Source organism: Sinocyclocheilus anshuiensis, unplaced genomic scaffold, assembly GCF_001515605.1.
Source record: "Sinocyclocheilus anshuiensis isolate Anshui unplaced genomic scaffold, SAMN03320099.WGS_v1.1 scaffold318, whole genome shotgun sequence".
Taxonomy (NCBI): domain Eukaryota; kingdom Metazoa; phylum Chordata; class Actinopteri; order Cypriniformes; family Cyprinidae; genus Sinocyclocheilus; species Sinocyclocheilus anshuiensis.
The window spans coordinates 382,588-398,715 of record NW_015547653.1 but is presented as its reverse complement, the minus strand read 5'-3'; the positions used below and the strand labels follow the sequence as shown (position 1 = coordinate 398,715).

General features: G+C 38.2%; 1 protein-coding gene across 1 annotated transcript in view; it reads left to right on the top strand.

Moving 5' to 3' along the window:
- Positions 1-16,128, top strand: part of LOC107702053 (PERQ amino acid-rich with GYF domain-containing protein 1-like) — a 29,298-nt gene that overhangs the window by 3,787 nt on the left and 9,383 nt on the right. Inside the window, exons 2-20 of the mRNA XM_016504236.1 lie at positions 240-778; positions 942-1,005; positions 3,413-3,542; positions 5,721-5,816; positions 6,037-6,151; positions 6,237-6,348; positions 6,599-6,795; positions 7,232-7,458; positions 7,545-7,665; positions 7,914-8,093; positions 8,181-8,326; positions 10,067-10,226; positions 10,341-10,555; positions 12,860-12,963; positions 13,047-13,147; positions 13,240-13,310; positions 14,539-14,664; positions 14,857-15,045; positions 15,132-15,304. Coding sequence (XP_016359722.1) covers positions 971-1,005; positions 3,413-3,542; positions 5,721-5,816; positions 6,037-6,151; positions 6,237-6,348; positions 6,599-6,795; positions 7,232-7,458; positions 7,545-7,665; positions 7,914-8,093; positions 8,181-8,326; positions 10,067-10,226; positions 10,341-10,555; positions 12,860-12,963; positions 13,047-13,147; positions 13,240-13,310; positions 14,539-14,664; positions 14,857-15,045; positions 15,132-15,304 — 2,498 coding nt within the window. The 5' untranslated portion in view covers positions 240-778; positions 942-970. The remainder of the gene's footprint in view (positions 1-239; positions 779-941; positions 1,006-3,412; positions 3,543-5,720; positions 5,817-6,036; positions 6,152-6,236; positions 6,349-6,598; positions 6,796-7,231; positions 7,459-7,544; positions 7,666-7,913; positions 8,094-8,180; positions 8,327-10,066; positions 10,227-10,340; positions 10,556-12,859; positions 12,964-13,046; positions 13,148-13,239; positions 13,311-14,538; positions 14,665-14,856; positions 15,046-15,131; positions 15,305-16,128) is intronic.

The following is a 16,128-nucleotide window of genomic DNA, read 5'->3' as shown; positions in this document are numbered from 1 at the left end:
CTTTGAGCTTTGTAACTTTGCAGATCTTTTTATGCTCAAACAGCAACATTACAGTCTAACTAAAGTTGAAAAAGTGAAAAAGCATAATGGGACCCCTTTAATAAAAACTATAATGGGGTATATAATACTGAAGTAACACTAGTGCACTGCCCCCTTTTCTCTGTTTTAATGGCTTCAGTTTCATTTAGTCCACAGTATTTTTATAGTTTTATGTGGTCATTTCTTATTTTCTCCTGCAGATAAAGGAGAGAGAGGGATTGTCGGCGTGAGGACGGGGACACCAGCTGGGACCTGGTCCACACAGCATTGCTAGTACAACAGAAAGAGTTCGAAAATCACACACAAATAGAGAAAGAGAGAAGTTATTGGGGTCATAACTGCTTCTGGCAGCTGTATTATCAACAAGTTAGTCTCTTTTTTTGGTCTGTTCGTCTATTTTGTTTGTTTCTTGTAGTCGATCGACTTTAGACATCAGTATCAAAGCTCTGCAGTTTTTGCAATCCAACAGGTATTACTCATTTTAGGCGGGCTTGATTTATTTTTGTTTGTTTTTATTTGTTTGTTTTCATCGGCTGTGAACAAGAGAGCTCTTACCGTGTCTGACCTTTTGTATTTCTGCGCTCCTGCACACACACCCTGAATAAGGCAGCTATAACCCTACTCTCTCTTAAGTTGGCTACTTTGAAGCATACACACACACACACACACACACACCTTTCAGCCCTCTCACCCAGACCTGGTCCAGCCTAGTCTTGCCTGCGCCACTCCCCTGGACAGGGTAAGAATAACATATGAATGGCTGTGTTTGCGTATATTAATATGTCTGTCAATCGTGTGTGCATTACACTGCAGTGTAATAAAAGAATCTGTGTGTACTAGTGAACAGAAGTAAGCATATTTCAGAGCGTTGCATACTCATATTCAGGTATTTTTGTTTGTAGACTTTCACCTCTGAGAAGGAAGGAAGAATATGACTGCTGAAACACTTAACTTTGGCCCAGAATGGTAAAATCCTTTTTTTTCTGTTTCTGTGTCTCCTTCACTTGTTGCCAGATCTCCCTTTCTGTTCTTTCTTCTGATTTTCTTGTACATTTCTTTTTCACTGCTGTCTTTTGAGTGATTTTCTTTAGTCCATTTTTTATCACTGTTGGAGAAATGAAATGCAAGCACTAATGTTATTATCTCACTACCTTTTCTGGTAATAAGCTACTTTAGGCTTAGTGACAAAAGGCTATGTTGTTATTTTGTGCCATGTTGTATTGCATGTGCAGCTCTGAGGCGATAATCAAGCACTCTCATATGGCGCTTTTCCACTGCATGGTACGGCTCGGTACGGTTCACTTTTGGGGGGTTTTCCACTGGGTACAGTACCTGGTACTTTTTTTTAGTACCACCTCGGTTGGGGTTCCAAGTGAACCGTACCGTTACCAAAATGTGACGTGTAAACTCTGCTGATCACGGATTGGTTTTTTTTTTTTTTTTTTTTAAAGAAATACTTTTATTCAGCAAGGATGCATTAAATTGATCAGAAGCGGAAGTTTTAACATTTATAATGTAAAAAAAGTTTTGTATTTCAAATAAATGCTGTTCTTTAACCTTTTCAAAGAATTTTGAAAAAAAAAAAAAGTATGACAGTTTCCTCAAACATTAAAAAAAAATTCTTACCGAACCCAAACCTTTTAACGGTAGTCTATGCTGTACCAGAAAACCTGAACTAGTTATGTTTTTTTGAAGATTTGGTTAATCACTGCTGTTCATCACTGTTTTCCACACTGTTTAATGTTATTTTTGTTGTATTTTAATTTATGTAAATGAATGCTGCATGTACAGTGCATCTTGTGTTCAGTGAAAGCAAGAACATCTGGCCATTGTACATCCTTATATTTCTTACAAAATCCTAAAATCTTGTATTAAGGTTTAAATTAGATATTGAATCCCAGTTTTTCAATGTGGACTTTTGCATGGCACTGAAAATATACATCGAGAAAGATGCACATTCAATACAATGTGACAAAAAAAAAATTCAGAATAGCCTTTTGTCACATATTCCAAAGCAGTTTGAATGTATATCATTTATTGTTATATTTTTGAAAATATATTTCCTTCCTAAATCACTTCAATGCAATGAGCTTCAAAACTGTATCTTACCATGCTATGAGCTACTCAGTTTAAAGTATTTTCCTCAGCACTGCTCTTTACTTTCCCCATGTTTTTGCAAGGTTTTCTCTCTTGTCATTCCCTTCTTTCCAACCCCCTTCTCTCCCTGTATCTCCTCTTGGCACATACTAAATGATTATGCAGAATTTAAACCGTTAGGCATGGTCCTGTGCTGAACTGAGGCTCTTCTGTGCATAGTTGATCCTCGGCCAACAAAAGTGAATTCCTGGCTTTGACATGTACAATGCAGGGGTGGTATGCTTCCTCAAAGCCTTCTTCATCAGCTTATCTCAGCGGGGTTGTATTTATGTAAAGTTTACAAAGCCACCCACAGCTCTGAAACCCCTTTCCACCAACAAGGTGCCTCAGCCTGTGCCGTTTCACATGTTTCCACTGCTGAAAAGTGGTTTCAGTCAGGAAAAACAACTTTGCACTGGCCCTTAAAAGCTGCTGGACTCGAATCAGGAACTGCTAACATCAAATGCTGGGGGCGAGATCCAAGTAATGTTGTCAGAACAACAAAAACTCTGGCGATTCTGACACACAACAAAACCAGATTGCTTCCATTTTAATCAGCAGAGCTATTTACACTGTAAGCACAGTTCTTATATACAGTATCTGACACAGCAACTCCAGCTCCTTGATTTTCCTGTTTGTCTAAAATTAAATATTATGTAAGTATTACACTGCTGTTCAAAACTTTGGGGTCGGTAAGATTTGTTTTTGAATGAATTGTTCTATTTAAAAAACATTTAAAGATCTGTTTTCTATTTGAATGTATTTTAAAATGTAATTTATTCCTGTGATGGCATTACATTATATGCTGATGTGCTGCTGTTCTTCATTTTTTTTGAAAACAGGTGTGCTGCTACATATTTAAGTTCAAAAGTTATCTGAAATAGTTTGTAACATTCTAAAGGTCTTTGCTGTTACTTTTGATCAATTTAATGCATCTTTTTTTATTTTACTGTCCCAATTTTTTCGAAAGGTAGTGTAGTTGTGAATTGTTTGATATGGATATATTGGGCATAACTTCTAGTTTTTTTATGGGTGTTTCCCCTGCCCAAGCCTCAGTACAAGCTTCAGCATCATTTCCTTGAAAAAGGGGAGTGAGAGATCCTAAATAAAGCAGGATGTAGTGTAGACATTGACAGGGCCATCTTTGGATGGTAGACAGGATTGGAGCATTTCTCAATGAAGCTTCCACATTGTTGCTGCTGAATCTCTTTTGATCAGATTTTTATCTCTCCCTCAGGCTCCGTGCACTTTCCAGTGGAGGCAGTGTGTCTTCCCCTCCTGCCTCTCCTGCTATGCCAAAGTACAAGTTGGCCGAATACCGTTATGGCCGGGAGGAGATGCTAGCACTTTATGTCCAGGACCACAAGGTGGGAAAATGCCTAAAACAATCCTGGGTTGTGTTGGCCTATTTTTAAGTCTAGGTGATATCCCAGCATTCAGTTTGCAATGATTGTACCTACATCTTTACCTCTTGACATTAGAGGGATTGTTTATTGTTTAGACACGCACAAAACGTTTTTTTTTTTTTAGCCAGGTGATCTGCCAGTAATTGGGCATTTTCAGAATATTGGCATCAGTTGTTCATGTCTGCTTGGGCGATTTCGATCTGCTGACAGCTGTGTTAGATAATAATTAAATAATTCCTATAAATCAAGTTTTTATTAGAAGAATTTCTCTTCATCTCAATTGCTGGTGGTAAATTATGTTATACATTGGCTGTCGGTTGCCCTTAGATATTGGTATCTACATCAGCCATTGGGAAAACCTCTATTGGTCAGTCAGTTTTTTTTAAAAAGCCTATATAACCCTTATGTTGCTCAAAACAAGTTTTTGTTCTGTGGAACGCCATACTGATTTATCATTTGTCTTTGTGCATTTTTCCAAACAGTGGAAATGGTAACGATACAAGTATAGAAGTAAAGTTGTTTCTGTCTTTAATGACTTAAAGATTTTAAGGTCTGTTTTTGATACAAAGCTTCAAATGTAACTCACAAAAATTGATGGCCTACTTTTATGATAACTTGGTGTTTTGTTGCTTTTTTTGGCACTCTACAGACCCTAATCTCTGTTCACATCCATTAAATGGAAAAGGGCAGCCTGGACATTTAGCTAAAAAATGAAAAACATTTTTTTTTGTTAATTCCAAAGAACATGAGTATTTTGAGTGACATTAGGTTTTGAGTTGATCTCTTTAATTTTGTAAATTTAATTTGCTTTATATGTTATTAGATACTCAGACAGTTCATCTTTCTGTGATGTTAGTAGAATACAAACATTGTGTTTGTAAATGTCACTCTATAAGTGTTTTATGTGCACAGTGATTGCTGAGGGACCTTTTGCAGGTCCCTAAATGTACGTCTTTTGTGGCGTTCACATGGCCTGAGATTTAACACACAATGTGTGTCTAGTACATGTTTCCACTGGTCGACTTTAAAATGCAAAAAATTTCTTACCAGTACTGACACAAGTCATAAAGGTTTCCATGGGCAACAGCTGCGCCAGAGCTCTGTTGCAGCAAAAGTAGACTGTAGAAACTTTGCCTTAAGATAATGATTTACCATGTTTTTTTATTGCAGAAGAAATATTCAGTATGCACTAATCAAGCATGGATATTTGTTGTAATTACACTTTTAGTGTGTTTGAAAAGTGTTTTCAGGAAATCCAAGCACTCAGAGTCCCCGCATAGGACTGATATTGTGGAAAAATACAAATCTAAAACCGCTTTGAAAAGGGAACCTGAAATGTTTAGATTTTTCTCTATTTTGGCAAGTTGATTTGATTATGTCTAAAGGTTGGCCAGTTAGCGTCTGTTGTAGGAAGCCACATCAGCATTGCGCAAACTTAACCCTTGAATAGTCACAGTTCCTTATAGGGCAGAAACAACAACAAACCCAAAGGGCGATATCCACTTCAAAGTGAGCATTATGTACGCTACTGTTAAAAAGTTTGGGGGCAGTATGTTTTTTGGTTACAAAAAATATTTGAAATAAATGCTGTCCGTTTGAACTTTCTATTCATCAAAGAATCCTTTAAAAATATATAACTGTTTTCACAAAAATATTAAGCCGCACAGCTGTTGGTAATAATAAAAATGTTTCTTGAGCAGCATATTAGAGTGATTTCTGAAGGATCATGTCACTGGAGACTGGAGTAATGGCTGCTGAAAATTCAGCTTTACCATCATAAGATTGAATAAATTAAATTTTAAAATGTGTTCAAATAGAAAACAGTTCTTTTATATTGTAATATTTCCTTTGAAACGAAAGGAAGGGACATTGGTGAAGGGATTCAGTTGCTCAATTTGTGTAGCAATCTCTTTGATGCTGTGCCCTTATAAGGGTGCAAAAATGCCTTTTGAATTTACCCAAAATGTGCTGTACAAAATATTTGAGAAGAATGTTGATGGGTTAAACCTGACTCAGATCAGCACAGTCCAGACTTTTTGTATATTTAAAATGTTTCTCTTTCCGGATGTACATTTCCTGATATTTTGAGTCCCTCATTTGCCACAGTAGAGTGAGTCATAGTCTTGTGTGTGTTTTCAGGTCCCTGAAGAAATGCAGGATAAGGAGTTTGCTGCTATTCTGCAGGATGAGCCTCAACAGCCACTGGCACTGTTGCCTCTCACTGAAGAGGAGCAGGTGAGAGGCGCACATTTACACGTCTGGCATTTTGAGCTTGTGGCTGATTAGACATGCATCACACACTATCCTGTGAAAGTAAACTGAGGTGGGGCGAGCACATTTTTCACTCTCTTATACAAAAGACTCCTTCGGCACTTCAATGATTTTATCGGATTTAGATTTTGCGGTTTTTGGTGTAGTCGTGGTTTCATTCCTCATGTGTTTTCTCTCTTTGCAGAGGAACTTCTCCATGTCTGTCAACAGTGTGGCTGTGCTGAGGCTTATGGGTAAGGGGGGTGGGGCCGTCCCGGCTGGAGTGAACCGAGGTAGAGGCAGCGTGAGAGGCGGTCGAGGCAAGTTGGTCTATTTGTGTACATGCGTGTAAATTATTAATGTAATGGCGGAGATGCTGAAGTTTATGTCACGCTGTGTGTTTAGGTCGAGGAAGAGGAGGAGAGATCGGATTCTACCAAAGAAGCAGTGAGGAAGGAGAGGGCGGTTTTGGTCGTGGTGTTCGAGAGATCCATCGCAGTCAGAGCTGGGATGACAGGTATTATAAATTGTTTTATTTTATTTTACTTTAGTGTAAATTGTGTATTTACGTTCCCTCTAGTTGTTTATTTTAAGTAATTTTAAAAAAGCAATTGTTTTAATTTTATTTTTTGTGGTATGATATTATCCTATTATGATTGCCGCAATAAATATAAAAATCCTCTCATCAGCATACAATCTAGATTTAGATAGCTGTTGAGGCAAATCAAAAGCATCTTAATAAGCCTCTGTCTCTTTTCATTCTGTAGAAGTGAGAGACGTTTTGAGAAACCTCCGCGGAGAGAAGGTGTGCGCCTTGGTTTCGAGGAGGGGGGTCCGGGTGGCAGAAAGGAGTTAATGCGCTCTGATAGTGACAACTGGCGCATGCTGAGAGAGGAACAGGAGGAGGAGGAGGACACAGGAGAGACTGGTAGCAGCTGGAGACTCACCGGTTCACGAAGAGATGGTAGCACAGTACACGCTTACACTTGGCATTTAAAAGGAATAGTTCAGCCAAATATGAAAATTTTTATTTAATTTCATTTTATTACACCACTAGTTAGTATTAAATGTAAACAAAAGTCTGTTTTGGCTGAACACTTTTTAGTGGATTACTTGAGGTGTACCATGAGTAAATGGAGCTTGAGGTTTGTTTAATTACACTAAAAGTGTGTGTATATATATTCTATTCTATTTTAATTCTACTTTATCTATATCTTCTTTATATATATATATATATAATTTTTTTTTTTATTCATCAAGAATGCAATAAATTCATCAAGTGACAGAAAAGACATTTATAATGATAGAAAAGAGTTTTATTTTGATTAAATGCTGTTCTTTTGAACTTGGGTTCAAAAACTTTGAATGGTAGGGTATAAACTTGTGTTGCTTCTTCCTAGATGGTGGTCCTCGCCCAGCTGGTTGGCGGGAACACTCTGGTCCAGGTGAAGTTCGCCGCAGGAAGTTTGACTTCGACTTCCGGGATGGAGGGAATGAGGGAGGCAGAAGGAGAGCAGGCAGCGAAGGAGCAGAGGATGAGAGAGATGGTCTGCCAGAGTGGTGCACAGATGAGGAAGATGGAGAAATGGGAACCTTTGATTCTTCTGGAGCGTTTATGTCTATTAAGGTGAGACCATAAGATCTAGTCTCTTAATGACTTCTTATCTATGGTTTTCTTTTCTTTACATTTTTTCCCCTCTTCTATTATCTTAGAAGGGCCCGACAGACCCCATTCCAGAAGAGGAGTTTGAGTTCCAGAGTTTGGAGGATGAGGAAGAGGACGGTGCTTATCAAGAGAAGAAAAACGGCTCTGGTGCTGAAAAAAGTGAGAAAGGTGGGAACAAAACTTGAAAAAAATAGATTCTTAAATCACAGTTCTTGCGAAAATGTATATGATTGCTTAATGTGAGGAACAGGCTGAATACTTTTTTTGTACACAAATACATTTTAAACATTGCTGTGAAGTTGTCTTGAGTTTTTCAGAAATCGTGCATTTAATTGAAATATGATTTTAAATAAATGTATTTTTAAGGATATCTGTGTTCCATTGATTTCATCACTCTCTCTCTTCTCTTTCTACAGATGTCACTGACTCTGCTGCAGTGTCTGAAACTGAAGTGAAACCGGTTTCTCCTCCCCCTTCTCCTCCGCTCCCTCCAACTCTTCCTACTCCTGTCGCTGAGGCTGTGCCCTCTGCTGCCCCCTCTGGCCTGGAGGAGTCTCAGCCTGCTCCCTCCATTCCCAACAAACTACCAAGTGAAGGTAAAAAGAAAAAATTGCATTATTTTTTTTTCCTATAGCTGTATAGATGGATGATGCTTCAATTGTGTATTGTCTTTTTTTTTGTAGTGTTATCAGAGGCCATGTTAGATTTGAGCCCCAGTGCCTCCTCCAGTCTGCCTTCATCGCCTCCCTCTTTGTCCTCTGCTGCTACTGACCTCCCACCACCGGGGGGTGATATTGAGGATGATGAGGGCATGAAGCACCTGCAACAGGTACCACAAAAAACGAGTTCTGAGAGTAACAGATAATATAATATTTCACTGAATATCACCTGTATATTAATATTAACATTGATTGAATTGATTATATTATTAAATGCTCAGTATTCACCGACTTGTTGAGGTTATTGTTAAAAGGGTCATATGACATATGACATTATTTTGTGTATTTGGTGTAATGCAATGTGTTTATGCGGTTTAAGGTTCAAAAAACACATTCTTTTCCACATACTGTACATTATTGTTGCTCCTCTATGCCCCGCCTATGCTTCTGAAACGCGTCGATTTTTACAAAGCTCATCGGTCTGAAAAGCGAGGTGTGCTCTGATTGGCCAGCTATCCAGTGTGTTGTGATTGGCCGAACACCTCAAGCGTGTGATGGAAATGTTACGCCCCTTGCCATACTGTGATACCTTGTCCCGGCCGGAGAGACCGGACAAAAACATTAAAACCCCATTATAAACGAGGCATTTGTTGCATCCAGTGGGGACATAATTACTGATTATAATGACTTGTACTGTATTTTTACGCTTTGCGTTGCATATCGCGCCGTGTAAACATAAAACCATACTGTGATCGGAGAAACGACAAACAACAAGCGCTACTCTACACTGCTCAAAACTCTCGTTTGAATCGTCAGTGGCAAATTCTTTTAATATGAAAACGTACTTGCAGGCTGTTAGTCAGAAGCACCAGACTGTCCTTGCAAAGTTTGAACTGCCCCACTTTATAGAAACAGCCTTTGTGTGTAGACGGCATTGTAGGCTACTTTCCCAGGTTCAGGAAACAGTCCTCCGTAAAATGCACTGCACACATCTGAATATTTGGGTTGAACTGTTCTGGAACAGTGTTGTAAATACAACTTAACCACTGATTTCTAGTTGTGTCCTCTTTTGGAAGGCCAAACAAAGTAGTTTCGCTTTCACAACGAAACACGTTATGGGCGTGGACGAGTCTTAACTTTTATAAAGAATATCTCTTTGGGTTTGAGACTTTAGTCTTTGCAACTTTAGGGATCTTATCTATTCACAAACAGCTTGTAACACTCCAAAGAGAAAGGAAAACTTGAAATCGCATCATGTGACCCCTTTAACCATTTCACATTTGTGAGGGTTAGCCAATCACAGCAAGGTTATTTACATACAGAGGTCTTAAATGTACAATAGTAAAAACCATCTGCTTAATTCTTAGAGAGAGGGTAGGAAAATGATCCTGTAAAATTAAACTATTTATATTTTTTATTATAATTTATTTATAGTCAATTATTTTTTTTACTAAAAACCTGGGTTAACATAAACACTAGGCAAAATGATGACTAAATTGACTAAATTATAGTTTATAATTTATTATGATTTATTTATAATATTTTTTTGTGCTAGAAACCTGGACTAACATTATAAATAGACTAAATTATGACTAAATCTAAACTGACTACTTTTATATGTCGTATTATAATAATTTATTCATAATGTTTTTGTTTCAGAAACAAAATTCTCAAGACTAAATTAAAACAAAATTGACAATTATTATTTATACTTTTTTATTATAATTATTTATAATGCATATTTTTGTGCTAGAAACGTAGATTAACATTATAAATGTTACAGTTATAGTTAATAAAATAAATGCTATAAAAAGTGTAGAATGTTTCCTCTTTGGATAAATTACATTGTTTATAGCGCACTTTAATTATTTTAGCGGAAAAGAGTTTTTGATGGTGATTTATGTGTGTAGGAGGCAGAGAAGATGGTGGCAGCGCTCCAGGACACATCTCTAGAGGAAGAGTGTTTCACCCAGACTCTTCAGGATAGCAGAAACACAGCCTCTGCTCTTCCTCTCTCTCATGACTCTGCCATGAAATGGTTTTACAAAGACCCGCAAGGAGAGATTCAGGGTACGCATGCATTCTCTCATAGGAGGTCAACTCATGCATATAGAGCAGTGTTTTGAGTATAGTCCATTAATACCGTCTCTTTTTCTTGTCTTTTGTCTGTTCTGTCTCTCTCAGGTCCTTTCAATACAGTGGAGATGTGTGAATGGTTTCAGGCGGGGTATTTCGCGATGAACCTGCTTGTTAAACGTGGTTGTGATGAGGGATTTCAGCCACTGGGGGAAGTCATTAAGATGTGGGGGCGTGTGCCTTTCGCCCCTGGCCCCTCCCCTCCGCCCCTCCTGGTGAGGAATCAAGCCCACCTTCGCCCTCACCCACCCCAGGGGGCAATCGTGAGTCTCAGGGTGGAAGAGTGAATGTTTGGGCATTATTTTCCATGGGGTTATTTGCATTCTGGGGAGTTTTTCTTGTCCATTACTTTTTATTTTAATTCAAATGGGAATAAGCTTGTTTGTAAATTTGTGTCTGTGTATCTATGCGTGTTTGTCTAAATTTGCATATGCGTTCACTTGGAATGCGTGCAGGGTGGCTTAAAGTATTATAGTATTCAAATCTCACTTTTCAAAATGTAAAACTATAAACATTTTGTAATTAGCAAAACAAAAAATTCTTTAGTGTTTGTGTAGGTCCTAAATTTGTTTACTGAAATGCTTTTATTATACTTTTACTAAAATAAAAGCTATGGTTTAACGTTTGAAATCAAAGAAATTAGGACAGCCATGTTACCATTTATCTGTTAAAATAAAATGACAACCCAATTCCAGAAAAGTTGGGACGTTTTGTAAAATGCAATAAAATCAAGAATTTTAATTTAATTGACAAAAGCACAAAGAAAAAAATTCCAAAGTTTTCACTGACTAACTTGAATGTATTTTGTAAATATAAACAAATTTTTACTTTGATGGCTGCAACACACTCCAAAAAAGTTGGGACAGAGGCAAAATAAAAGTCAAAAGGTTATAGAATATCCAAATTAAACTCTTTTGAAACCGTTTACAATAAGTAGGTGAATTGGTAATAGGTGAGGGTGTCATGTTTGGGTATAAAAGGAGCATCTCAGTCTTTGCATGCAAAGCTGGATCATGGCACATCACTTTGTGCCAAATTTCATGAGAAGTGTCAAACAAATCAAAAATTGCATTTCTCAATGCAAAATCCCAAAGAATTTAGGTCTTTCACCAACTACCATACGTAATATTGTGAAAAGATTCAGGGAATCCAGAGAAATCTCAGTCTGTGTAGGGCAAGGCAGGAAACCTCAGTTGAATGTGCATGACCTTTGAGCCCTCAGATGGCATGCCCGTCATGCTGCAGTGTTAAATATAGCCACATGGGCTCAGGAGTACTTCGGAAAACCGCTGTCACTTAACACAGTCTGCCGCTGGATCAATAAATGCAACTTGAATCTCTGTTACTCTAGGAGAAAGCTATACATCAGTTCTATGCAGTGATGCCGCGGACTTCTCTGGGCCAGAGCTCATCTCAGATAGTCAAAAAGACACTGGAAATGTGTGCTGTGGTCAGATGAGTCCACGTTTCAACTTGCTTCTGGGAAAAATGGACATCGAGTTCTCAGTCCCAAAGACCAAAGGGACCATCCAGACTTTCATCAGTGACAGATGCAAAAGCAAACATCTGTCATGGTATGGGGGTGCAGCAGAGCAAACAGCATGGGTCACTGGCAAATGTGCGAAGGTACCATTGACATGGAAGCATATATTGGAATTGTGCAGACATATATACTGCCATCAAGCTGACGTCTTTCATGGGAAGTCCATGGTTATTAGATCAAGACAATGCCAGGTCTCATTCTGCATGTGCTACAACAGCGTGGTTTTGTAGACACAGAGTGAATGTGCAAGAATGGAGCCTGCAGTCCAGATCTGTCTGGAAATGTATGACCAGTCATGAAAAGGAGAATCAGACTGACGATCACAGACTGCTGAGCATCTGAAGTTTAGTATCAAGTGAGACTGGACAAAAATTTTGCTTGCAAAATTAGTATCATCAATTCCCAAACAATTAAACATTGTAATTAAAAGGAAAGTTGATGTGACACAGTGTTAAACATGCCTCTGTCCCAACTTTTAGGAGTGTGTTGCAGCCATCAAAATCAAAATTTGTTTACATTTACAAAATAAAATTAAGTTTGCCAGTGAAAACATCGGAAATTTTTTCTTTGTACTTCAGTTAATTAAATAAAGGTTAAAGAGAATGAACAAATATCATTCTTGATTTTTTAGCATTTCGTAAAACATGGCATTTATCATACTGATTTTTAAAGTAAATACCATTAAGCTAAAAAAAAAAAACTATTTTAAACCACCCTAGAATAGAGATCATTATGAAAAAAAAATCAGGATTTTTTTTTATGTGGTGTTAAAACATCAGTATTGAATCACTAAATATGAGTAATATAATAAATATGATCTTTAATTTGTTTAGTTATATTGGTGTTTTTACAACTTGCTTTAAAGTCTTGTTGTCTGAAATATAATTTCCTTAAACGTGGATACTCTGTGTTTGCAAATGTGCTCATGCATGTCTCTTAGTCTCTCTCTCTCTCTCGAATTAATGCATGTATCTGATCTTTCTGTCATGGGTTAATGTGTGACTGACTTCTCTGTGTCTTTCAGGGTAATATGGATCAGGAGCGGCTGAAGAAACAGCAGGAATTAGCTGCTGCCACGGCTCTTTACCAGCAACTCCAGCAACAGCAGCTGTTCCAGCTCATCAACAGGTGAGTTCGTTTTGCAGTGTCACTGAGTATGTTTTGTGTATTTAATACTGTTACAAACTTCTGAGGGTTTTTTTTCCATGTAGGTGTGGAGAGCAGGGTATGATGCCTTCGTTAAACAGGTCGATGTCAGTGCCAGATACAGGGTCCATGTGGGACATGCATACCTCAGCCTCACAGCCAGCAGGTACACCCAAAATAACACTTAAAGAATAACTGTTTTTTCCTCACACTCACATCTGAAAATAAATGAAGTTTCTCCCTCTTTTCCTTGAGCAGGCGGTGAGGCCAGTCTATGGGACTTAATGAATTCTTCAACTCAGGGTCCAATTCTAGAACAGCTTCAGAAGGTGAGAGTTGCCTCTGATGGCCTCTGCTGGTGACCTGAGGAAATGCACTGGACTCAGACTCCTGTTCTCATTAGCCGCGTTTCCACTGTTGGGCCAAAAGCGGACGTGCTAGCGCGTGCCAGGGCCAGTCGCGTTTCCACTTTCACTTCCGGGGCTTGATCGTGCCTCGTCGGTGCTTCCTCGGGGCCAAAGGCCCAGGTTTTTTTGGCCCGACGAAAACCTTGGGCCAGAGCGGGCCAACTGGTGCTAGAGGAGTGGTTATGAACAAAGGCGGAGTTTCTCAGCGTCTGGAGTCAGCGCCGCGAATCATTTCATAAAGTTAACAGATAACACCAGCAATAAAGGCTTTTAAAATAATTTTAGTTAAAAACTAACTTTCAGACAGCAGCGAGTGTTTGAAATAACTTGATCCGATGTGGATTATGATCACCATACAAGGCAGAAATATTTATAAGTGATGCAAAAGACTATGCACGCTAGCCATTAACGTTACCATAGTAAACATGGTAAATACGACCACTTGAAGAAATCAGACATCAGTTTCTTATTCTCTATCACAATCGTGTATTTATTTAGTAACATATTTTATCTGTCATAAGTCTCGGCTGGAGATTTTAGCTCCGCGTAGCCTAGGCTATGTCATAAAAATAGAATAATGTTTTTTGTTCGGGAGTATTTTATAAAAAAAATAGAAATGATCATTCTTTCTAAATGTGATGTAGGCTATATACTGTGACTACAAATAAACAGAAACAGACTTGACTGAATAAGTAGGTAGGCTATGTTCATACCGCTTTATTTCTATGTGACTAATTTTCAATCCTGAAAATGAATTAATTATTATCAATGTATCACTTATTATTGTAAAACATCGATGCTTTTGGATTTAAATCTTTAACAAAGCATGCAAACAAACGGCTGCTTTTATCATGTTCGTTTTGTGATCGCACTAGTTCCAGTGACTTATTTCTTATTCGTTTTCTGATAACTTCTCTTTGTTGGTGAAATGATGGGGTTGCGTCGTGACGTTGTTCCTGAGAGGCGTGTAAAGGGCGTGTTTTAGTGAAGCGCAGCGGAGCTTTGACCCGACGGTGGAAACGCAGCGTGATTTTGGCCTTGGTGCTACAGGTCCGAGGCTATTAGCCCTGCCCGGCCCGTTTAAAGCACTGGCTCACACTGGCTCGACATTGGAAAAGCGGCTATTGCATTGCATTGTATTGTGTTTCAGCTACATGAGAGAAGAGAAGCTGAACTCAGGGCCAAGCGTGAGGACGAGGAAAGAAAACGGAGGGATGAAAAAAGGCGAGAAGAGCAGAAAAGGAGAGAGGAGGAGGAGATTTACAGGCGCAAACAGGTATAAGAGCCTGGTGTTAAAATTCTCTTTTTTTACCTTTTTTTTTTATGAATTTGATGCTAATAATCTGCTGAAAAATTCACCTTTGCCAGCATAGGAATAAATCACACACATACACAAATAAATGCAGTTGTTTTTTCTCTCTTACACTCCATCTCTTTTCTCATATCTTGTTTTTTTTTTTTTCCCCAGCAGCAGGATTTGCTGATGAAGTTGCTCCAGCAGACTCCACGTCAGGGTTCCTCAGGCTCCGGGTCGAGCTGGAGCGGAGGACCCATCCCTGGGCTGGGAAAGCAGACCAAGCCCCTCAACCTCCTGGACATCCAGCAGGAGGCTGAAAGAATGCACAAACAACAGCACAGAGTCCAGCAGCAGCAGAGGGTAAGACACACACACATACAAACAGCACTGGTGTGCAGTCCTGAAAATCAAATTATTTAATACATTATAAATGTCTTGCTCTGCAGTGGGGTGATGCCTCTTCGTTATGGGGAGCAGCTGGATCTTTGGATGGAAAGGTGGGTGGAGGTGGCAGCCCTTCTGGAGGAGGGATGGGAGTCTGGGACGAGGCCCTCAAGAACCAGAGTGCACTTCGCAACAACATGGGGCTGAAGAACAGCCGGAGCAGTCCATCACTGAGGTAAACACGAACCACATGCTAACAGCATTTCAATGGCATATATCAAAATCTAGAGCAATTTTCATGGATTGATGTTGATTGATTGATAATTTAATAGTCGCAAATGAGACATAAACACAAAAGTGCTGTAATATACAATTTTTTCACAATATTTACTGAAAGCCAAGAAGGTTCTATAATAGGGATATAAATTGTATATCTGTAGATACAAATATTTGATTATGTCTATAATAGATATTTACATTGTATGCATTTTAGGGATGTAACGATTCACTCAACTCACGATTCGATTCACGATTTTTTATATAATTTATCACGACAAATTATAAATTGTGTCCTTTTATTATTGCTTAGACAAAATACTGTACGTTTCTTTGTGAAATTGAAATATAACGCTATAATAATATACTAATATAGCACTTGCATATTATTGCTCTTTTGTTGGTTTTGATTGCTTTTATTGTCCTCATTTGTAAGTCGCTTTGGATAAAAGTGTCTGCTAAATAACAAAATTTAAATTTAATGTAAATGTAAATAACAAAACTAAATTTAAAATTTAAAACAAGCCCCAAATCAAATAAATAAGTAACACAAATAAAATAAATCTCTTCATATAAACAAACTAAGGCTTTGTCTGTGCTCTTTCCATGTAAAATTAGAGGCAACCACTGCATTTTAATCATGATCCAAACAAAGATGCTGCATACATGCAACATGAGCAGTTTTTAATCTAAATTACATTGTATAATTTCTAAATTTGAAGCAAAAACAGAATGGTTTGACTTCAGTTTTGTGAAACTATACATAAAAATATCTGCATGAAA